The 23,134-nt window shown below is 39.5% G+C and overlaps 3 protein-coding genes across 12 annotated transcripts in view; 2 read left to right on the forward strand and 1 right to left on the reverse strand.

Moving 5' to 3' along the window:
* The window catches only part of PARP9 (poly(ADP-ribose) polymerase family member 9), an 11,618-nt gene extending 9,601 nt beyond the window's left edge, over positions 1-2,017 (forward strand). For both annotated transcript variants that reach the window (XM_030019172.2, XM_041124081.1), the window contains one exon: positions 1,123-2,017. In XM_030019172.2, the coding sequence (XP_029875032.1) occupies positions 1,123-1,427 (305 nt within the window). In that variant the 3' untranslated portion in view covers positions 1,428-2,017. The remainder of the gene's footprint in view (positions 1-1,122) is intronic.
* On the reverse strand, positions 1,926-11,015 carry FAIM (Fas apoptotic inhibitory molecule). 4 transcript variants are annotated; one of them, XM_030019178.2, is made up of 6 exons: positions 10,923-10,990; positions 8,577-8,634; positions 7,778-7,913; positions 7,182-7,410; positions 5,676-5,725; positions 1,926-4,215 (listed from the first exon to the last, which is right to left on the reverse strand). In XM_030019178.2, the coding sequence occupies exons 2-6, from the start codon at positions 8,618-8,620 to the stop codon at positions 4,066-4,068; spliced, it is 609 nt and encodes a 202-aa protein (XP_029875038.1). In that variant the 5' UTR covers positions 8,621-8,634; positions 10,923-10,990; the 3' UTR covers positions 1,926-4,065. The 4 variants fall into 4 exon arrangements, with proteins under 4 accessions (XP_029875038.1, XP_029875039.1, XP_029875041.1 ...); XM_030019179.2 differs by lacking the exon at positions 10,923-10,990 and adding an exon at positions 10,515-10,601; XM_030019181.2 differs by lacking the exon at positions 8,577-8,634 and having other exon boundaries at positions 10,923-11,015.
* Positions 11,016-11,071: 56 nt separating this feature from the next.
* CEP70 (centrosomal protein 70) lies at positions 11,072-22,731 on the forward strand. 6 transcript variants are annotated; one of them, XM_030019175.1, is made up of 16 exons: positions 11,072-11,292; positions 11,771-11,876; positions 12,039-12,162; positions 12,492-12,672; positions 12,995-13,164; positions 14,399-14,458; positions 15,173-15,272; positions 15,672-15,760; positions 16,113-16,187; positions 17,298-17,400; positions 18,085-18,255; positions 18,914-19,060; positions 19,592-19,760; positions 21,050-21,164; positions 22,046-22,125; positions 22,512-22,731. In XM_030019175.1, the coding sequence occupies exons 1-16, from the start codon at positions 11,284-11,286 to the stop codon at positions 22,571-22,573; spliced, it is 1,761 nt and encodes a 586-aa protein (XP_029875035.1). In that variant the 5' UTR covers positions 11,072-11,283; the 3' UTR covers positions 22,574-22,731. The 6 variants fall into 6 exon arrangements, 4 of the variants coding, with proteins under 4 accessions (XP_029875035.1, XP_029875036.1, XP_029875037.1 ...); XM_030019176.2 differs by having other exon boundaries at positions 11,077-11,292; positions 11,707-11,876; XM_041124083.1 differs by having other exon boundaries at positions 11,162-11,180.
* The last annotated feature ends 403 nt before the right edge of the window (positions 22,732-23,134 follow it).

The raw sequence follows: 23,134 nt of genomic DNA on the forward strand, positions 1-23,134 counted from the left end.
AATGGCATTCCTAAACAAGAACTGTTTCCTACCCACATTTAGAGTCACATGATCTTACTTTTTTTATCTACAGTAAGATTTTCCTGTTTTTCCTTCCTGATACCATAGTCAGTAAGGCTCTGGGAGGATAAGCCTGGATACCTAGCCTAGCCCAGACACTATTGACAGCATTGTTAATATACACTCAATGCCATGTCCAAGTTTGACTTTCTTTAAAGAGTGATGCAACAAAATAAATGTCCTTATTCACTTGCTGCGAACATTTGTTCAGCAGCTTGATGCTTTAAAGCGTGTTCAAAGGAATTGCAGAATAATTGAGGCTGGAAGGTACTTCTAACTACTAAACTCCTGCTGAAATCAGGTGCAATCAAAGACAGCAGATAATCTGAGCAGGCTGCCATTCAAACTATAGTAGACTTAGCAAGAAAGTTGTGGTGTCTATGGAATATTGTAGTAGACAGATATTTTCAGAAATTGAAAGAATAAGCATTTAGTGCTTCATCCTGCAATAGGGGAAGGGCATGATGTTTTGCTTGTCAAACGCAGAGCCGGGATTTCAGGCAATAAACTGTTCAAAAAGTGGAGATTTGCCTTTCCTTGTCTATGCAATGTACATGGCCCATTTTCACACTTTCAAAGTAATAAAAAGGATGATGGTCTGATTTAATTTCTTTGCACTTTTCCATGATACTGTAATAGCATTTTATGCAGCATTCTCCTTGTAAATCTCAAAGCTTTTTTTTGTAGTTTGCATTACTAAAATCTTATGTTCTTTGGTGCTTGTCAGAGTCCTAGTACATGATAACTGAAGTGTTTACATAAATACATTATACCTTGATGTTTCTATCACTGGATTAACAGTTAAATCTGAACGGTCACCACTGCAGTAGCAGTAAAATCAGAATGGCCATCAGCTGTCATTGCTTATGATTTCAATGGGAGGTCAGTGCTAGCATTAGAGCCACTTAGTGCAAATTTACTTCCAAAAGGATGGCATGCATTGAGCAGCAACATAAAACGTCATATTGAATCAAGAAGCAGTCTCTTAGTACTACCACCCCAAAAGAACCAATTGTTAAAGGCTTTTTTTTTTCTTCTAAATATTTTTCTTTCTTTTTCCAGAACAAAAATATGGAGCTGGCATCTATTTTAAAAGGAACCCAAAAAGCCTAATCAAGGGTAAAGATACGTGGGAAATAGACTCTAAAATGTATGTGTTTGAGGCTGATGTATTAACAGGCTTATACACTGAAGGCAAGCCATCTTATATTATGCCACCGGCAGTGGAGCGGGATGCCATTAAGGTATATGACAGCTTAGTAGATGATGTAAACAATCCTGACACCTTTGTCATTTGCAACAGTGTTGGGGCCCTTCCACAATATTTGTTGACTTGTTCCCCTCTGAGGAAACCAGCAGCATGCTGAGTGAGAATTAATCAGAACTGTAGCTATTGTGAAGACCCCCTCAGAACAAAGCCTAGTACTTAGATTTTAGGAGGATGCTCTACCTAGTAACTTGCTGTGATCAAAGTGCCTTGTGCAAAGTGCTCTGAAATATCCATGAACAAAAAAATTAAGTCAGTACCTTAAGGAGATTAGAACAAAATTATCTGTGAATGGAAACAGAAGGGAAAGCATCACAAAATACAGTTTAACATTTATCTGGTCATGTACTTTATGCCTAAAGTGTTCTGAGCATGGGACTATAAACTTGATGTTTGCTTAGGTTGGCATTCTTCCATTACGTTTTCTTAATCTGAGATATTGCATATGTTAATGAAGCCCAAGAAATCTTTTTTGTGCCTTTGATTAAATTTTCTTTTGACTTAAATAGCTTTCACCTGATATATTCACCTATTTCCCACGTAGGGACATGCTATTAAATACACACAGTTACGACAAATGTGAGGCAATACTTCATGATTTCTAATAGTAGTTGCTGTTACAGTTTTTATTGGTTAAGATATTCAAAGCATTGTAGATACATGTATTCAAAATAAAAAGCATGAATGACACTATCAGCTAACCTGTTGTTTTTCAATATAGTCTTAAGAACATGACTTGGACTGTATTTGAGCTTCAGATTTCGCAGATGTGTTCAGTCTCTTTGAAAGGGTACAAAATAGTAGGGAACTGGTTCAAGCTACAGCTTGAAATTGCTCTTCAATTAATCTACATTTACCAATATCTTTTAAAGATTACAGTGTCAGCCTTGTAGCTAGGTATTGCCACGTTGCTTCTGTAGTGACCTGAAGCCAGTAAATGGAAAAGCTTAAGAGCCATTATGCTCATTTCAATGTAAAAGGGGATTCAGTCCAGCTCTCAGGTACTTTGAAACTTTCTGTACTAAAGCCTGAAAGTATTTCTGATGTTAGCAGGGTTTAAAACAGATCTACTGCCCCGAACTAAAAGCTACTAGCAGATTTGTCCAATCTGAAGCATTTAAAACTACCAGTTATGGTCCTAACTAAACATCCAAATGGCTTATAACAGTGCTGTAATACAGAAATAAAGGCTCATCTGTCAATATCAGGTCTGCTGCTAGGCTGAAAAGTCACCTATGGTTAAAACTGTACTTATCTGGCGAGAAAAGGGCTTGCATAAAACTATTAAAAAACCAACAACATTGCCATCTGAAAAGCATTTCATCCATATGTAAAGCACTGTGCTAATGGAGAGCAGCCTGAACCCTAAACCATACATGAAATTAGTGTTTAATAAAACTTTTCAGAATAATTTGTTAATGAGTTCCCAGCACATTTGTACTGTACCTGCAACTCCCAAGATAGTAGTCATAGTGCTAGGAACCACTCACAAGTCCAAAACAAATTAAGTTATAAAAGTCTAATTCTGAACTCTAAGTGAGGTTGCAAGTGGAAATTGTTTTTTTAACCATTGCAAAACAGACTTCTAAATGAAAATATTAATATTTTGTTTGGGTTTTTAAAATTATTTTTAAGATTAGCTATGTCTACATTGTTGCAAAAGGGTAGCTTTTGTAGTGTGTGAGCCTTATATGCTCTAGTGTAATGTTAAATGAGCAAACCCCCCTGTGAACTTGTAAGAACCATCCAACACAAGTCTCATTCTCACAGAAATCCCAAAGTTGCTTTTAGATAGTATGCTGGAAGTTTGACAACAGAATTAGTCTATACCTATTTTAACTTTTCCATTTATGCAACCAGTTCTTCTCCTCTATTTCTGTCCCATTTTTCCTCATGTTTCTTGATTCACGCACTACTGTCAGGAAGATACACAAATGTAGATTTAAGGTTTGTTAGACGGCATTGAACAAGAATAAGTTCTCATTCCAGCTTGCTTCAAGACGTTTCATTTTCTAAAGGAGTTTCATGGCAGGATTTTTTTTTTCCTGTTTCCTCTTTTGAAAAAACTCAGTACAGAGTTTCTGACCCAGTGCAACAACTTCTAACAAGCATCAGTTTTCAGAAAACGTTAAGGAATTTTTTTTTTGGCACAATGTAACATCATTTCTCCTACTTGGAATAAAGAACAGTTTTCATAATGCAGTGTTATTTTAAACTGTTACACAAGTACTGGTAACAATGTATTTCATTAATAACTGTTTAATGAACTTTGTAACTCTTCTTGACTGCATCTGAAAATGTTGGTAGTCAGTTTAATAGAAAAAATAACTACTGAGAAAACTTTTAACAGCTTACTTGAGTGCCCAGCACATGCTTCCTCCTCCCTCCACATACACCTGCAGTTTATAAGAATTCAGTCTTACTGCATATTTATCTTCCATTTTATTATAGCAAGATTTTTCCTAGTATATAATTTCTACTTAAGTTCAACAGTGTCCTCTGCACTTAGTGACACAATATATATTCTATATATATATATATATATATATATAGTTTTTTAAAAACTGGTAATGTAAGAAGTTGTATATAATTATTTTCATCTGGTCCTCAAAAAGAATAATTTCATATACAGATAAACCCAGCACAAACTAGATGTACCAAGTAGTACATATTAAAATAATTACCACAGTAATTGAAAATTTCTGAACTTAGTCCTACAATAATCAGTTAACTAGAGGCTACTCCACAGCCTCTGGGATTTCTCTGTCATCCACAATAAGGGTATGAATAATTCCTTCCTTTCGTTTTCCACTACTGACAGCCTTAATGCAACAGCTGTGATCACCAACACTGAAGTGAGTTTCAGTCCCATCTTCTACAAATTCACCCTGGGAGAAAGGAGATAAGAATAAAAACAGACATGTGCTATTTTAGTAAAGTAAAAGCTTGAGTGCATCAGACTGTTTTCAAGGTCAAGATCACTTGTAAATCCCACAATTAGAGCAGCTGCAGGTACCTGCAACAAATACAGCGCAAATGCTGAACGAAGCTGCAGAATCTCAGATAGGACTTTGTCAAGATACCCACAAACCTTTAAGTGGACATTAGATGACAATAAAAATTTCACATAATCAGAAATGGTAAAGTTGGAGTGTGTGAATTAATATCATAGATCCATGTGAGTAAAACAAAAATAGAAAAGATAGTTTCCTTCCAAGTTGTGCAGTACAGCCAATAAGTACCACACAAACCTATGCTGAAGTGGCAGTAAAACATGAAGTATTTAGTGGTGCCTTTTACAGCAGGATGAAGAGATCCCTGAATTGAGTATAACAGTTGTGTATTTTGGATACACAGCTCCTGCTGCAGTTATGTAATTTCCTGTTACAGATTTTGCCATGCATGGCTGTGGTTTTGTCATCATCTTTGGGAGAGTAGAAAAATCTGTGTGCTGCTCTAATGCAAGCACGGTTTGACAACTAAACCCGTACCCGTAGCTTGCAAGAATATCTTCCTAGTGCATTTACTACATTATAGAAAAGGCTGAGAACCATCAAGAGCTGAAGTTCTGATTCGCTGAGAGAGGATGTTTCTTCCACTAATTACTGGAGAAGCATTTGGTGAATCTTTTCATCCTGAAGTACAGCAAAACTGTTGGTTTTACAATTTGTACTCATCCAGGGGATTACTTGTGGCAGTAGTAATCATAGTGACAACTCTCTAGTGAGAAAGCACATCCTTCAAGGATGTGGAAGCCTACATAGTATGCATATTGAAAGCCATCATAATCTAAAAAGACACCAAATAGATTAAGCCTTCTAGCTGTCAAGCAGCTCTAAAAATTAATGCAGATGTGACAAAGACAAAAGATTTGATTTGTTCCAATGAGACTCTTAAGCCCTAAGCATTAGGGACCATCTCTAGATGGAAAAAATCACGAGTCATAACAGACAACGTGTCCAACTTCCAGTCACCGCTAACATGAGCAGGTTTGGATGAGGTGGCTCTACACTCTGCGTCAAAGTCAAGTACCTCCCTCTCCCTAGAAACTTTTCTCCCTAAAAACCCTGGACAACTGACCCAGAAGATTTATTTCGCTTGTCTAAAAAGTGTAAATAAAAGCACTGTTTACTCTTAAATAGATAGATGTTTGGCATCCTAACTGAAATACTGTCAGTTATAAAATACAGTGAAGGACATTCGGAACAGACTAGTAGCATACTGGCTGCCTGGGTGTATGCTCATACTCTGTGGTAAAGGGAGGTAACGTGCCCCTCTGTGGCTTATTTTGCTAAGCTTTGGTTATCTAGCTATAGCCTGTGAAAAGCCTTTGGAAATGATCACGTACCGCTGTTTCCATTTTTTGACCATTGCACCACACATCCATAGTGTCCTTTTCTGTGAAAGAAAAAGAAAACAAAAAGTAAAGAGAACAAGATATTTTTTTTCCCCTACAGACAAGAAGTTCTAGGAATTTTAAAAATTTACTGCTGAATTTTACTTAGTGAAAAGAAGTTCCTAATTAGCCATAGTACCTAGGCTACAGGGTTTGTTCTTACACTGGAGAGATGGGACACTGTCATCAATGGGCAAACAACTTTTGCTTTGAACATATATTTTTACCTCTCCCTAGCCCTGGCTATTAACGCTGGGTTGTTCTGAATATTGTCAGAGATATTCTGACATTCTTAAACTGAAAAACTTGAAGACAGAAAAATCAAGTAATTTCTACTAATTATTTGAGTGCTGTTCATTCAATGAAGCTCTAACATTTTTTCCAGGTCAGTTTAACTCAAAAGCAGCATTATTTAACATCCATCAAACTGTTTGTATTCTTAAAATCTCCTGGAAAACCCAAGTACCACTTTAAATATCAATGTTGGATTTTTTTCATTTAAAATAGAATATTCTTTTACTTTTCCCAGCACATCCTCTTTAAATTACTTTGCTCTAGAATTCACATTACTGACACTGTCATCCACAGGACATCAGTAGAGCGCTGAACACTGCTTGCCTTTTAAGTAAGCATAGGGAGATTAAAAGTCTGTAAGGAGACTAATCTGTTTTTGGCATTGAAATTGTCTTTCTTCCCTGCCCCCTTTCATCTTAGGGCAGTTCATTCTGTCCTGAGGCTTAAGAAGAAATCACAGCCCAAGATCTCATCTCCAGGTATAACCATACAGCAATACCTAAATGGAAGTTTTCCCACTAGATGCCACGGACAAATTCCTCAGGGGATCCCTTCCTCCCATCTGCTTGTAATGTATTTGGGAAAGGGAGGCAGAAGAGAAGAAATGTACTGCCTTGCTATTAAGAAAGTGAAAAATCATCATCTGAAGTGTTTAGATTAAAATTGTAGTTAAGAAGTGATGCAGAAAAAAGGATGCTGATTAATCTATCAAAAGTGTAGAACAGCATTGTCGTACTTCTTCAGTTAAAGACTCCTTGACTTTGGGTTATGATTTTTGGAAGGAAAGCCTGGTTAGCTGCTTAAACTTACACACACAGCAGGTTTGATCACAACATAGATTACACTTCTGTAACATGCTTCACCTGGAGAACTGTCTTGCTAGGGCAGCTCTATGGATATAGAAGCTGTAACTCCTTCCAACCTCCCCTCCCCCCCCCGTCTTTTTTTAAAACTAGATGATGCTGCTGTAGAACAGAACACTGACAGCAGGCTCACACAGGTGTAACAAGACCATTATTTTTCAGACTGCCTTTGGCATCTAATTCCAAACTTCCGGACCACCCAGTGCTAGCCACTGAACTGTGCTTTCTCTTAATTACCAGTTATTAAATGCATACAAGTTTATTCAAAGGCAGAACATGAAGTCATTCAGTGTTTACTTACCTAGAACAACTCTATAGTCTGTACCACCCAAGCTCAGTACCCAAGTGTTGGTTGTTTTTGACCTGTTCTCCATATACTTCTTGAGACTCTTTCCATTGATCTCCAAAGTATATTCATATGCAAAGCCACTGACTGCATCAATGTTGATAGTAGCTTTTGTTTTGGCTGCTCCAACAGTGAATGTTTCTTTACCCACTAATTTAAACATCCATTCTTTTCTTATTTCTTCCTGTAGAATATGACAAAGACAATGGGTATTAATTGATAAACCTGAATGCATGTTTTAGTATAAAAAAATTGAACTAGGACTCGGAAAACAACTCAGTACTTAACTATTATTTCAGAATGAACGAATACATGATACTTAGTACATCTAGAGTGCCTCTGCCCAAGGACAGCAAAGCACTTCATGAATACTCACACCTTAATTGTAACTGAAAAAAAGAATGATGCAGTTCATTGAATTAGGTAAAGTTAATCAACTGAATATAGCTCACTTGCATTTATTAGTCTTTTGTTTGTTCTGCTGCCTGTTGCATGGAAGTGCACTTATATAATCTGTATCATAGTGAATTTTGAGCACATAGCAATTTCACCTTTCCATCAACATAGACAACACGTTTTCCTGAAGTGGTCCCATGTTCAAATTCAATCTTATGAACACCATCACTTAAAGCTACTTCCCAAATAGCCACCAAATCTGTCATCTTCTCTAAGTGGCTGTACCGAGACCTACGGAAACACCAACAGAGTAAATTAATTGTTGTTGAAAGAGTTCAATTACTGATGTCTATAGTTCAAAGCTTTAGCCCTTCAGGGAGAGTCACTTTTTACAAATGACGAATGAGACTTGAAAGAATAAGCTTACAGAACTGGTTATATTTTCATGTTTTTTTGAACATTCAAGTATGACAAAATATCACAAAATATAAACAGACAGTTAAACAGACTCACTTTGACAAACACCATACAAAGACATATATATCCATAACCATATATAACCTCTAAAACTTCAATTTCAGCTGGTAGTATGGTTACAAAATTATACTTTGAATTCAGATGCTCCTAGACAGTTCTGCAATTTCTTGGCAGGCATTAAAATACAGTATTTTGATTGGTCTCTGAGAAAGTGTTTTAGCCTTTTAAACTTAAAAAATAATCAGGATGACCAGTTTAGCTATTATCTGTTTTAACAGATTTGTCTGTAATCTTTCTCATAAACATTACCTACATCACTCAGAAATGCAACTGCACATACAAACACCCATGGGAGGAGATCTGGCAAGATATCCTTTCATTTAAGTAATTTTTAAAGTTTAGATACAGTCACAAGTGACCACTGGAACTGTGGATATCTTTCCATATCTGCTCATGCCACAGTTCTGATTTTTTTACCTTACTTCATCTTCACAGACAGTAATCTCCTCACGGGATGCCATAGTAACCAAAACAGCTTTTAATCCAATTAGCAGCAAGAAAAAAAAGAAAGCAGAATAGCAGCAGAGAAGTGTTGAGGCCTAAATTTTTTCTTGTTTTCTCCATTTAAGATAAAGGACATTTTTAAAAGTGTCATGCACTATCAGGCACTACAATATATGATGAAATACAAACATATTTTTTCTTCTTAGACAAAAAGGCAAAATTAGTATGTGCAATTTATCCTAACTTTACCAGCACATCATAACTTTGTCAGTTATTTGATGGAAAAATGGTTTGCCTAACTTGTCAGCAAAAGCTTAGAAACAAACAGCTTGGCCAAAGAAGGAACCAAATCCAGAGCTGCCTATCTCAGTCACAAACTATGGACTGTTGCCACCTCCAGGAAAGTGAAATAGCACAGACAACAACTTCAACCTACTCATTTTTCTAAACCACTACAGTAGTTTTCAACAATCGCATTAGCAATTCGACCAGGCAATTCAGTCATAAAGTCTATGTGAACCACAAAGAAATCACTTGTTTCTTACTTAGGACGTTTTTAGATCATGACTGTGTTTTACAACACTGCTGCTACTTTTAATTTATCGTTTTCAGTAAACAGATTAATTCATGTAAGAGCTATCTGCATCAAGTCTGTGCATATCAATTAAGCATAATTTCAGTAAATGCAGATAAGTGAATTTTTGATAAATTGTACTTTTCAGTGAAAAATGAATTAGAAGTTGTAAGTTGTAGGTTCTTCAGCATGACAGAGTGTGCATTTAAAAATTAAACCTCCTTCACTCTCTTAAGCTTCTATTTTAAAACATGCTCGAGTACACTGTTGTATTACTGTCCGTGGTTTTGTCAGTAATTGCACACATTTATGTTCATAAACTGAAAAATAAGTTTTAAAAACAGTGAAACCACTTCAAGGATCCAAGGATTTAATTCTCACAGTAGTGAGCAGTCTACACCACCTAACAGATGCCAAGGAGATTGTTTTGGTTGTTCCTAAAGTTATGGGTTGATTTCTGTAAAGGTTCACATCCCCTGGCAGACGGTGGAAGTGAGGCAGGGTGTATGTCCGCGCTTCCCCCTTCCCCTTCTCCTCAAAGGAGCAGGGGCCAGGGGCTCCTTGTCTGTGCCAGCTGATCGACACAAGAAGTGGCCTCGGGCACAAAAAGAAATGCCCGAAGAGGTGGCACCTGGAGCTCAGCTACAGCCTACCCACACAGGCCGCATCACCCCTGCTGCATGAATTTTAGCAGATAGTTTAGGATCAATGCCGAAAGGGTCAGAAAACATCCCAAAACACTCAATTTCCTTTAAAAAAAAAAAAAAAACCCACAAAAAACCAAATCACGGTAATGTGGTAATACACTTTTTTTTTTTTTTTTTTTTTTTTAAATCAAACCTGAACCCAAACTCTAGGCCAGCTGTATGTTTTCTGAAGGACAGTCGATACCATCAGAGCCCGAAGGGAAAGCCGTACGCTACCCCACGACTAGGGGATGCCTGCCGCAGAGGTAGCCCAGCCCTCAGACAGTCAGTCACTCGCTGGCTCGAATCCAAGGAAACGGATTTGTACTAACCGCCGACCCTCTCATTTCGCTGCATTTTCCGTTAATCAAGTCAGCAGCCCAAAATGAGATTTACTTCTTTATACATAAGGACTTTTTCTGAAAACTAGGATAGGATTACCGCTCTGCATCCACCTAATCCACGCCTGGTAGCACACAGCGGGGGATGGTGCGCTAGGACGTAAACGAACTCCAGAGACGGCAAATTTCTCCCCACCACCCACGTCTATTGCCAGCAAAAAAATTTTTTTTTTTTTTAATTAAATCCTGGCAGCGACATTTCTCAACCCTCCTCAGACAGCTTATTGCTGATCGCCGCGATCCTCCATACCAGCGAGAACAGGCGACTCCTCTCCGAGCCGCGGTTGCCCGAGCCTCAAGGCCCAGAGCCCCGCGGCCGGCTGGCCCGGCGGCGCCCGGGGAGGTTTCCCGGCACCTCCCGCCCCTCCTCCGGGCCGGGCCCGCGGCAACGGGCGGAAGCAGACGCCGACGGAGACGCGGTCTGCTTCCTCCTCCTCTAGCGGCCAGGCGGTCTCCAAGGAGCCCGGGGAGACGCTCCCTCAGCCCGGGCGGGCCCGGCCGTCCCGCCTAGGCGATGCATGTCGGGGCGTCCCCGGGGCGGGAAGGGAGGCCAGCTCCCAGGCGCCTTGAGGAGAGATCAGGACTCCGCGGGCGGGCGATCGGGCGAGCCCGGCCCGTCCCGGCCCCACGCCCCGCCGACTCCCGGCCCCGCTCCTACCTCCGCGGGGCTCTCCTCCCCCTCGGCTCCCCGCGCCTCAAAATGGCGGCGGGCGGCCAGCGCCGCCCCGCGGACGCCCGCCCGCCTCCCTCCTCCCCTCCCCGCCGCCGGCGGCGGGCGGGCGGGCCGGCCGTTACCCCCTGCCCCGGCCCACCGCTCTCCCGGCCGGCCCCGCGTCTTCCCGCCGCCGCCGCCGGCAGCCCCGTATGAGGCTGCGTCCCGCCGCTCGACCGCGACCTGCGGAGGCTCCGCGTCCTGGTAACCGACCCCTTTCCTCTCCCGTGTCCTGGCTGCCGTCTGCGGGCGGCGGCGCGGGGCCCGGCCCCCTTCGGCGGCGGTCCGAGAGCGGGCGTCCCTCGCCATGACAGAGGTACCGTGGTGGTCCTGAGGTGGCTGTTGTTACTGCTTGGTAGTTCAAAACAGAACAAAAAGAAAACAAACAAGCCATAAACCCCCAAAGCAGGCACCCGCCTCTTCTGAGGGCTTCTCTCGGGGCTGGGGCGGGGGGTCGAGGCCCACTGCACCCCAGGTGTGCTGGAATTACCCGAGGGCCGGGTTTTTTAAACAGGTAAATTTTACTCATTGCACGTATTTCTCCTTCTAATAGGGACCAGGAAAGCTGAGTTTTCTGTATATTGTCAAGTTTGCTTTTTCCCAACGTTTTTTGCAGATTCTATTGGAACGTCTCGCAAGCTCTCCTATAGTGGCTGGGGCTTCTTGGGGGCTTGGGGTTGGTTTCTTTTTATCTGGGGGCATTTGGTGTCCTCCACTGCCTGCCTAACAGGAAGGACAGGAGACTGTGAGCTGATCTTGAGAACCTGGGTTTCTCTCTCTTACCCTTCTCTCAGCTGCAGCAGGAGAAGGCAGAATGGGAAAACTTAAACAAGCTATTAATGCGTCATGGGTTGAAACCGGTGAGTCTTGCTGCCCCCCAAAGCTGCAGAAATATATCAGGTAAGGAGATGCTAATTTTACAAGTTTTTGTATTGGGAAATAGTAAGCCTACGTTCATAAGGCATCTCTAAAGCTGTCACTTCTAAATGGTAGCAAAGATGCGATCTTCTTCAGCTATTAAAAGCCTTTCATTATGACTTTGCTTATTTTATGTATCTCCAGATATGATTGTCTTAGACAGTCAGTCTTCCCTAGGAATAAGACTTGCATTAAAAACTCTGGTGGAAGACACCGACCGACAGCAGAAGATGATGCAGGGGCTTATGGAGGCTAATCGTCATCTTAGGTAAGACACAGTGGAAGGAACTTACCTGCTAACGCAAAGCAAAAGTGTTGTCAGTGTCCATCTCCTGCCAGGTGGAGCTCTTGTCACACCCAAGGCCTAAGACCTTTTTCCTGAGATTATTGTCCAATATGCAGCAATCTTGGCCTAGTTCCTTTTGAGCTCTTCTGTTATTTCATCTGCTGCTTCTTCCCATACCAGTGTATTTCCCCTACCTGCTGCCACAAGCTGTTATTGAGCATCATCAGATAATGTTGTCAGGCCTGTGCTTCCTTCACTGTCTTTAGTGAAATGAATTTAATTTAAATCAAGGTTTTATTTATTTTTTCCAGAGATGAGATACGACAGGAACGAGGTCGGGCCTCTCGACAAGAACAACGTGCTAATGATTTGGAAAATGTGGTGAAAAACATTAAGTCTAAAATTTGTCAGCTGGAAGATGAGACGATAGCTAAGGTTTGCCAGCAACAGAATCAAGTCAAAGAACTTCAAAAAGACCAACAAATTTCACAGGTAATTCAGATAGTGCTGTCTGAGGATTCAAACTTTTGACTGTTTTTAAAAGCTCTAAAAATATTTACATTGATCAAAATAAACGTGAGTCTTGGGTCATAGAGTTAGTACACTGTTTATAGCTAAGATTTTTCAATCCATACGGAATTTTCTAGTGATAACTTGGAAAAATATCTGTATCCTTTCTCCACTGCCTCTTCAGTATGGCTAAAACCCAAGTACTGAGCCTCCTTGGGACCAAGTGCCTACTTGGGCATGTGCAGTACAGTCTCCAGCTTGTGGGTTAGAATAATTTCATAACGCTCCCATTATCTGTTCACAGGCAAAATATCAACAGCAGCAGGAAAAGCTACAAGAACAGGAAGAGATTATTGCCCGTTTGCAGAAGGAGCTATGCAAAGTTGGGATGGAGGAGCAACGGCGTGTTGCCACTCAAAACAAAATGTTTTGTCGGTTTTGCAAAAGAGCTCCCAAGTCTCTCCTAGATCAACAGTAAGCAATTTATTATATTGGTGAATGACCTGTATCATTAAATGAAGAAAGGGATTTTAAAGTAACTGTTCTCGATATTTATATGAAAAAGAAAAAGCTGGAGACCTTAGGAGTGCAAGCTGAAATAAGAATTCTTGTAAAGGTACATCAGTACAGTAATTTTTTCTTGTACAAAAAATGTGAGCTGGATAAATCCATGGCAGAAATTAAGAAATTATCAGCCACTGCATACACTAGGTGTCAGCAAAGAGAAGGGAATGATTCGGTCTACTCTGGAACTGCAGTATCTGCTAGGGTGATCTCATCCTGGGATTCTAACATTTAAAATGTAAATTAAAAAAACAGCAAACAAAAAACCAACAAACACCACCCCCCAACCTTCCCTAATGAAAGCCTTCCAGTTTTGGAACGTGGCCTTTGCAACTGCTGACTGCAGGCTTGCTGTAAGGCTTCCCAGGTACTTCAGGGAAAGTTCTGAAAGTATTCCAAGCCTGTGTCTCTTGCAGTAAGGTCTCCATAGTTCTGCTATAATTGGAGATTTTCCAATTCTTAGGCCTCAGGTAGCCATCACTTTATTGTGCTGATGTCACCTGGTTTTCTAGGCCTGGCTAGCAATGTTTACCTGGGAAGCATTTAAAAGGAGTTGTGTGTGCGCAGCCCTTTTCTCATGCCCTCACCGTATGAGAAGAAGGATTACTGAATTTGGTTCCCTGTGCTTTCTCATCTGTCTCTCCAAAACAGATGATCTTGGAGTGCTCAAGAGGAAAGGCACTTTCTCAGCTGTTCAGTTTTTTGTGGCTCCATTTTTTTTGCAACCACTTACTTTGAAAGCACTTTTAGTTTCTTTGGAGACAGATGTTCTCGGGCTATGTGGGACCTGTGCTCTCTACCTCCCATAATGGTCGCTGAGCCCTAGCACTCAGGACTGTGCCTTGCAGTTAAGCTTGCCGGGTAAACATAGTCACAAGATGAGGAGGCTTTAGCTTTTTTCTCGTCTTGAATAATTTTGCCACTTTTAGACTAGTACAGAGTTAATGTCTCTGCTTTTCTGTTTTGGAAAACTGTGACCATGTTTGTCTGGTATGAGAGAAAACCCACTATTTGAAGCAGTCACTTCTGAAGTGTGGCGCAGTTCTGTAAGCTGGCCTGTTCCTATGGGTTGGTCACAGTATCTTTCAGGCATGATTTTTTTGGGAATATCTGAAATTCAAAATACCATTTTTCCTTTCTTCAGGTTCCTTTGTCTAATTGATTATTACGAATCTCAAATTAGTCAAATGAAAAAAGAACTAAGGTAGGTCTCATCTAATGCTTTATGGTTCTACTGTTCAAAATTTTCTTACTCTTTACTGTTCTTAAATCTTACAATGGTAAATATTCTGTGTTCCAGACGTCACTAGCATGTAAGAAACAGCAAAGGATTGTAATGGTCATGGAAGTTTGGATTCATCTGCGGAATAACTGTCAGTCAGGCTAAGCAGCTGCTCAGTCAGGAGGCCAGGACAGCTAGAAAGTTGGGGGTATTTAGATACTTGAGTGATAAGTCTTTCCTTTTTTTTTTTTTTGTTTTTTCTTTTTTTTTTTTTTTCTTCCCTTCCTCTTTTGCCATGGTTCGCAGGCAGAATTACTGCAGTAGCTGTGCTCAGGTGACTGATCTCCCTAAACAAAAGGAATACCAGCTTTTCAGCTCTATCGCTGTGCCTACATGGTGCAAAGCAACAAGCAGATACCTGAGACATTCTTATAATTTGAGATTATTATCTTGAAAACTGAAATGGGATTTGCTTGTACTGGAATTTCTCTTGAGGATAAGTGCACTTAATTAGTATATGAAACAGCTTCCCAGAAATAATGGAGAAGAGCAGAGGATCTTAGGGCAGAATTTCTATTCTATTTACTTTGCAGTTTATGGAAACATTATTATCATGCATAACTGCTAACTAAACCAACTTAGGTCTTTGAGGTAATCGAATTACAGTAAGCTGAAACAATTTATTTTTCCCAATAGGCAATATAAAAAAGATGAAGACCAGGTACAAAGAGAAGTAAAAAGCAAGGAAGAATTCTTAAATCTAGATGCTACTCCTAATTATAGAGCACTGCTCACGGTATGGAACTGCTAAGAATAACTCAGTGCAGATCTCTAAATGGTAACCCTTCAGGAGCCACGTAGAAACATATATGTGTTTGATTTCTATCCCCTTGTTCTTAACATGACTTCTTAACGTGTAAACTCTCTGGGCAGGGTTCACTGTCTTTATGCAAAGATTCAGTACTATGTTGTGAGTTGTCTTTGCTGGGGACTGCATAGACCTCCTTAATCACAGCTTCTCCACCTGTGGTCTAATGCAGCAGGCTCTTGATCTTTGTCTACTAATTCCTCATCCACGCTGTCTTGCTATATAGGCAAATGGGAACCCTTCTTAACACGTACATACTTTAAAGTGTTCAAGCTTGTTGATGATGGAATGAGTGAAATAAAAGAAATAACACAGTCTATGTTGCAGTCTTTCCAGAAACAACTCGCTGAAACAAAAGCCAGGAATGAACAGCTTTTACTTGAAAATATAAATCTCAAGAAAGATTTGGAAATAAGGTGAGAAAGGATAAGTATCATTCTTTGTAAGGGCACTTTGGTAGACTTTGCTTTACAAAGAAAGTGAAAGCACCAGCAATTGTAAAAGTATAGTATGAAATCTGCCTTTAAAAGTGATGCACAGAAGTAAGTTATGGCAGCAACAGTCAGCCTTCCTTCCCTATGCTGTTAATAACAACTGCTAATGGTTATTTTTCTGTTTACTGCTGTTGCCACATAGAAATGTTGCAGAATTTCATTTCCAGAATGATGTTGCGGCACTGGCAAAGCTTTCTTACTCCTTCGCTTGGCTGAGTTTTATAGATACCTTCAAATACAAGACATACAATGTGGTACTTTTTCTTTCTAACAGACCAACTGCACAGGAATTGAAACTTTACAAGCACCAAGTGAAGAAACTAGAGAAAACTTTAAAGAAAACTATCCAGTAAGTATATTTCTTCAGTAACTTGCATGAATCCTCCGAACTTCTTAAGGCAAAGCTACATTACAGGTTGCAGAGTATATAGTAGCTTACAAACCATGTACCTTATCACTGTTCCTCGGAGCCTGGTTTTGGGCAGCAAATGCTACGCTATCTCTGAAGACACCCTGTGAATCTCTGAAATGATGGCATGGTCTCCAAATGGGGGCATAGCAGTGTGTCTTTTTTATTTCATTTTGTCTTTCTGGATTTGATTTGAGTGCTATCGCAGGCAACATGGACAGGACCAAACTGTGGTGTTTGCTGCTTCCGTGAGCATAAAGGAAGCTACTGGTTACATTACGGGTTTATGAATGAGAAAGTATGAGTTGGCAAAATGTTGAAGCTACTGAAGTTATGTCCCTATTATTCTTAGAAATTGACTTACGTTTTTTTTCTGAAACATTGCTAAGAAAATACATTGAATGTATTAGAGATTCAGTATTGACAAAGTGTTTTTATCTGTAATTTCACTTCATCATTTGTGCATGTGTATACTGAATGCTAAATATTTTATAGCCTGAGAAAGACATCACTTAAACTTTAAAAATGTTCAGTTCTTCATTCTACCTTGTGTATATTTAAATGGTCTTTTCTCTCATGCAGTGGGTATGATGTAGATGGTAGTTTTAGAGAAAGTCATCTTAGATTTAACAAGAAGGGTAGCGAGCTATATATAGTAAGGCAGGAAAGATGTTCAAACAGAAGCAGATAAAGACTGCGAGCATGGAATTTGACCCTTTTGAGTAAAATTCTGGATTTTAAGTCTTCAGCCATGGTAGAACTGCTGGTAACAGAGCAACTGTACATCTGGTGGTGTCCCTTCTAAATTAGCATGCAGTCTGGAATAACCTCAACCTGAAGACTTGAGATAAATTAATGATATTTACATTAGGTATTACATTCTTCATCTAGTTCAGTTTGATGGAATTCTATTGGCAGGCATCAAAAACTGGAGATTTTACTTCGTAGGTGTAAGTATATATGCTACATACCTGGTTCCTTAGTCAAGTTGAAAGTAGTATCTCCTGGTAAGGCTACTTGTGTAACCCACTGTATGTATTTGACATGTAGATCTTCGGGGAGTAGTAACGGAGAAAGAACAGAAGAAAAGAAAGAACCTGAGAGTACCGCAGGAGTAGATCAGCTGCAGGCAGTTTGCCAGCAATACTTACAAGTATGCAAATTTTATCTGTACTCTGTGTATCTAGCACTGTTACAGTGAAATATAATACATGAGTTTTGTTTAACTATGTAAACTGAAGCATGCTATTTTGAATCTAAGAGTTCATATGAAGTCCTCTACACAAGATGCGTAATGCTCTGAATTTGGCAGTTAATGTAGGCTTGTTCTTAATTGTTCTATCTTAGTGTAAACTACCTGAAATACAGCGAGGAAGCAGAGACTGGGTTGGCAAACATCGAATCAATGATTTAGCTGAAGTCTTTTCAGGACAGGGGATTTGTTAAAGGTCTTGGGCAAAACAGATCCTTATGTTACGGTTTTAAACATGCCTGAGGAGATAGTGGCTTTTATTTTTCTTTGAATAAAAAAAAAAAGCAAATATAATAAAACTTAGCAAAATGTAAACTGTGGAAGTAACAATGCCTCAAGTGGATAAATGTTAAATAACCCTCAAAGGGAAGTATAACTGCGTTACTTTTATGTATCTTCTAGCTAGTATGTTTTTAAATCTTTGAATCTATTACATATTGAATGCATCTGTAAAATTCATCGATAGTAACTTACTGGAGCTATTTATGATTTAATGTTTAGACAATCATGACAGTGGTGGAGAGGGATTTTATTATAAAATGTCATACATATTTGAGCAATAACACTTGTTATTTGGTGTTGAAGGTTTTGTCCCATATTGATTCTATTTTGCGAAGTCCAAGAGCTCCTCCATTAATATACAGGCGCAGTAAAGGGCCAGTGCAAAATTATATTAAGGAGAATGGACAGGAATGTGGATTTGAGCACCTTCCGCTTACTATAGAAATGTGGGCAGATCAGCTAATGGCCCTAAAGGTAATGCATTATTGTACTTGGCTTTACATTCCTCCTTTAATCTGCTGACCACCCCTCGGTCTCTCCCTGCATGTAGGGTTTTTTACTGCGTGTAGCTTTTGTTATTGCCTGACTTTGGTGTTAAATTCTAAAAATAATTCTGCTGTCCATTTATATAGCACTTTAAAACCATAGTAAAGTGAAAAATGTGCAGTGTGCCTACAGGCCAGAGATGTTCCTCTGTGTGTATCATCTAAATGTTTTTGTTCACTGGCTGAGTCCCTAAGAAGACACTTAAACTTTAGAGTCTGTGTACTTCACGCTTTAATGACGATGCATTCTCTTTCTTCCTTTTGTCTTGCCAGAACAGTAACTTTTTGATCTAAATACAAGTGAAGTAATTTTGTTTAAAACCAAACTCTCTGTGACCAACACTTCTTATTTTACTGAAACTATAATATATGAAGTACTTTAATTTTCAGACTATCAGTGTTCTTTTTAAATTGAAGAATGTAAGCAAGATACTGTGCTTAAATTCCATGAAAACTAAAACCTTACTGTCTCCATTACTGGAATGTTTTTGCATATGAGAAACAGAAAATCTGCTCATCTCTATAATAAAAACAACTTTTAAGAAGTTACTATAAAATAAGTTGTGTCCCCTCCCTTCTTTTAAAAGGATTTGCATAGGTCCTTGAGAAAACTGTCTCTGGAATTGGTGCCCTGCCACACTGCAGATCCACAGGATAACAGAGAATCCATACGAGTTGAAGACCTCCAGTTCATAGTAGATGCAATTTTGGAAGAAATAGAAAATAAGGAAAAGGTAATTCTTACCAGGAGTTTATAATCACAAGTTATTGTGGAATTCTTAAATGCATTCTTCACACAGTGATTAGATTTGTGCATTTGAAAGCCTTGCGGGTTTTAAGAAATAGCTGTTTGAAGACATTCAATAGTCCAAGACTATTTTAATTTAATGGATAAATTCACCTTGGGGAAGACTGCTTTAATCAAAGTCATTTGACCAACGATGAATTTGCATTGCCCTGTAGTCTCAGGTATTATCCTGTTCGGTCTGTTTCTCAGTCAGCATTGAGAATACATAAACGTACTTACTAAGCAACAGAGAAGAAAGCTTTCAAAAGAGTATTTTTGGTTTGCTGGATATTTGTGTCTGAAAATTCTCTTTAAAATATGTCTTCAGATTTAAGAATATTTGAAAGGCCGTGATTTAATAAGGGAAGTTACACCTGTTTTTCTTCATAGACTAGTTTTAAGAATGTTTCACAGTTTGAAAGAATCCTTGCTTTGTTAAGCAATAACATTGACGAATTATTCTTTCTGCTTGCTACAGAACAGCCAGACACCATCCTTACCAACCCTGTTTGCAATAGTCTCTCACTTCCAGAAGCTGTTTGATGTGAATTCTCTGAATGGCGTTTATCCACGAATGAATGAGGTTTACACAAAGCTTGGGGAAATGACCAACGCTATGAGAAATCTTCATGAGCTCCTGGAACTAGGTAAAGACTTACCACCTAGCATTTGTTCAGACCATTTCCAAAAGGAAAACATGACAAGCGAAAGGCTGATCTCTTCATAGAAAATATGTTGAGCTGCTGAGAAATGAGTAAACTAGGAATATTCTGCGAAGATAAAAATAGATTGCTGTCAAGTGGGAGTTTAAATAGCAAAACCCCATTATTTGTAAGCCTTTAGCAGTTGCTGAGGAATACCAGGGAGGCAGAAGAAAGGAATAGCAGATGAAATTGAATTTTTAATTTTTTTTTCCACAAAGCTTTGTTCCCTGTGAGCTGACTTCATAATTCTTCTTGACCATTTTTCATTCTCTACTTGAAAGATAACAAGTTTAAGAAAAAATAACTCAACCTCTGCTGTAGATTTCTACTCAGTAATTCATTCAAGTGTAATTATGTCCCGTCCTCAGGAACTTCCTTCTTACGGTGCTAAACTTAAAAATAATGAAGTTGTTGAATGACAAAAACTAAATGCCAGTACTCAGAGACATACTTAGTTACTTCCCAGTATCCATTCTCTTCTGGTTTGTCCTTCTGGAGAACAGCAGCTGCTGCTGCTCTTGGGTTTATAGGTTTGGCTGTGCTGTAGGGCGTACAGCTGGAGAGCAAGGCTCCTGGGCTACTGGGGTCTTCTGAGCCTCATTCCAGGAGGGAAACAGCCTTCCTGCCTGTAGCCAGCACAGGAGAGGAGGAAGCCTCCTGTCTCCCTAATAATCGCAAACCAATGGAGCTCAGAGGGTGCCTTCTCCAAGCCTAGTTCTTCTGAAACTGAGGGAGAAAAGGACAAGGAGCCTATTACCTTCAGTCACAGCAGTCAAAGCAGGTAAGATCCAATACCAAAACAAGTTCTGGCTGTTTAACAGAGTTTGTATTGAGCAGGTTCCTTGTTGGCCTAACCCCTATACTGTGCTTCTGCTGTGTTACAGGAACCTAATGAATAACCCTCTCTCTACGTATAATTTCAGTTGGCTGATTTCCACTGATATCGTAGGGTGCACTTTAGTACCATCTCTGCTGTGAAAATGCACAGCTCTGACAAATTTTTTTAGCCACTAAAGGATTAGTGAGAGATTCAGCATTCCTAGCTAACAGTAGTTTATTTCTGACCATAGGCACTTTGTTTTCTGTGAATGATGGAACTTTTTATGTGTGTGAATACACATAGATGTGTGAAAACTGAATAAAATCTGGGCACCTGCAAGAATTGGATTGTGTCTAAAATACTTTCCTGTTATTACTGTTACAAGAAACATGAAGTGCTTGTTTTTCTACAGACAGTTCAGCTCCACCCACTGTGGTAGTGGATACTGTTGGGAAACTGTGTGACATCATTAATGAGAACATGACGGAGCAGGTACAGCAGCTTCTGGGGACCCAAGACATCCACAGGTACGTGGGGCTGTTCCACTGGTGACCATTCCTCAAACATCAAATTTAGTAATTGAGAGAACTGACTAAAACTGCTACTGAAAGAAACTTTAATTACTTGTTACAAAGTCAGTGAGCTGTGGCAGTAAAGGAGTTACTACTATCCTACAGGAAACAGATCTTGAATACTTTCAAAAGGATAAAGCTGGCAAAGAGAAAAATTAAGGCCAGAAGTTTCCAAAACACTGTCTTGGTTCGCCTGGATAAGGTGATCAAATAAGCCTTAGCAGGATGTGTGTTTCATAAGGAGACCAAGCAAACACTGCTCGTGGGTGGGGAGGAGAAAGTGTTGCAAGGTTTCAGCTGTAATATGGAATTGTATTAGTTGCTAAGAGAAGGTATGCCGCAAGCTGCCTACAAATAGTTTGGGAACTGGACAAATCTTGTTCTACCTTCAACAGATGACAACACACACACACTTGGTAGCAGACCATAAGAGCTTTTGCTCTGCAAACATACTAAAAATTAATTGCAGCAGGCAGCAAGTCTGACACATGCTGAGTTAACAATACTAACTCCCTCAACCTTTCTGCACTCACTCACAGTTTTAACTAGAGAATAGCTGCTTATAAAACATTCCTTGCTCCATCTCTGAGGCAGTTATATCAGCCACCCTCTGGCAGTATATTTAGCATACATCGACTAATGTTCCAGTCCAAAAATTACCTTGTGCCACCTAAGGAGGAAAGGAAGGATGTATATAGGGCATGAATAGTAAAATTAGAGATTCTCTTTTGACAGCTAACACTTGTTCACTGCAGGTTTCAGAACCTGAGGAACACATTTTTGGTGTAGATGGTTTTATATACTACTAACAGTGTTTTCTCACTTGCACATTTCAGTATAATCAATAAGCTAGAAGAACATGAGTGCTTCTTTCCACCATTTCAAGCTCTCATTCAAGATTTGCTCTGTCTTCTAGGTGAGTAATATTTGCAACAGTTGTAATTATCTTCATGCCAGCGCTTCTTCCTAAAACTTTAAATAGCTAACGTGTTTTGTTTATTCCTGGTGTGCTAACACACAAGGAGCATGTGAGGGAAGGTGTTAACTTTTGCCTCACTCTCCTCTTCTTCCCATCTTCCATCAGTGACAAAAATACTTTTGTTTTCATTGAACGTGGGATTGCGTATATTCAATCATATTATTCATAAGCTAAATAGAGTTTTTTCCAACAGCGTTAAAAGGTGTGAGGAGCTTATTTTATTCACTAGCTGTATTTCTAACATTTAAGTTAGAATTTTGGCTGAACTTGAAGATGTTTTAGGTACATATGCCTTAACCGTTTTGCTTTTTATTCTGTTTCAGAGATCAGTAACGTGGATGATATTTTACCTACTGTGCAAAATTTGAAATTGGTAGCTAGTTAAGAGTTACTCTGGTCTTTTCTAGCAAGATTTTTCTTACCTGTGAATGTACCTGTTGATGTGTATGACATTACAGCTACCTCTGACCTCTGTTACCCTAACCAACAGTTTCAGATTTTTTGACATAAATAAAGGCTGCTGCCTTTTTTCATTTTTCTTAATTTTTGTTTCATGGTCTATTTAAGAAAAACTTACTATAACTGCTATCACCTGGTCTACTCAATCCCAGAGAGAGAACCAATAGACTCTGTATCAGTCTAGGAAACTGAGCCCAGCACAAAGGCAGACATACTATAACCAACCACTAAGCATTTTGAATGTTGCTGACCCAGTAAGTATGAGAAAAAGGTGCTCTAACTGCTTTAGCCATAACACGTTCATCATTTGCCTATCTTGGTTTTCTGGAGAGCCTATTTCAAAATGTTGTTTACATTTTCAGATCAGTTGGGGATGCAAGCAAGTTGTTATTTAGTAAGTATTCGTTCTGGTTATGGACTGAGGCAGACTAATGTAATCTAGATCAAAAATATTTGAAACTTGCTTTAGGAGGTGGTTTATGGATTT

Source organism: Aquila chrysaetos, chromosome 6 (genome assembly GCF_900496995.4).
Source record: "Aquila chrysaetos chrysaetos chromosome 6, bAquChr1.4, whole genome shotgun sequence".
Classification (NCBI taxonomy): domain Eukaryota; kingdom Metazoa; phylum Chordata; class Aves; order Accipitriformes; family Accipitridae; genus Aquila; species Aquila chrysaetos.

Bases quoted from the DNA above. Each gene is read 5' to 3' on its own strand.
- FAIM (XM_030019178.2), bottom strand. From the start codon at position 8,620: ATGGCATCCCGTGAGGAGATTACTGTCTGTGAAGATGAAGTAAG. The intron at 7,411-7,777 runs GTGAAATTGCTA...CATATTCTACAG, and splicing joins TTGTCTATGTTGATGGAAAG to GAAGAAATAAGAAAAGAATG. The intron at 5,726-7,181 runs GTAAGTAAACAC...TTTCTTTCACAG, and splicing joins AGACTATAGAGTTGTTCTAG to AAAAGGACACTATGGATGTG.
- CEP70 (XM_030019175.1), top strand. The intron at 15,761-16,112 runs GTGAGAAAGGAT...TCTTTCTAACAG, and splicing joins AAGAAAGATTTGGAAATAAG to ACCAACTGCACAGGAATTGA. The intron at 21,165-22,045 runs GTACGTGGGGCT...TGCACATTTCAG, and splicing joins GGGACCCAAGACATCCACAG to TATAATCAATAAGCTAGAAG.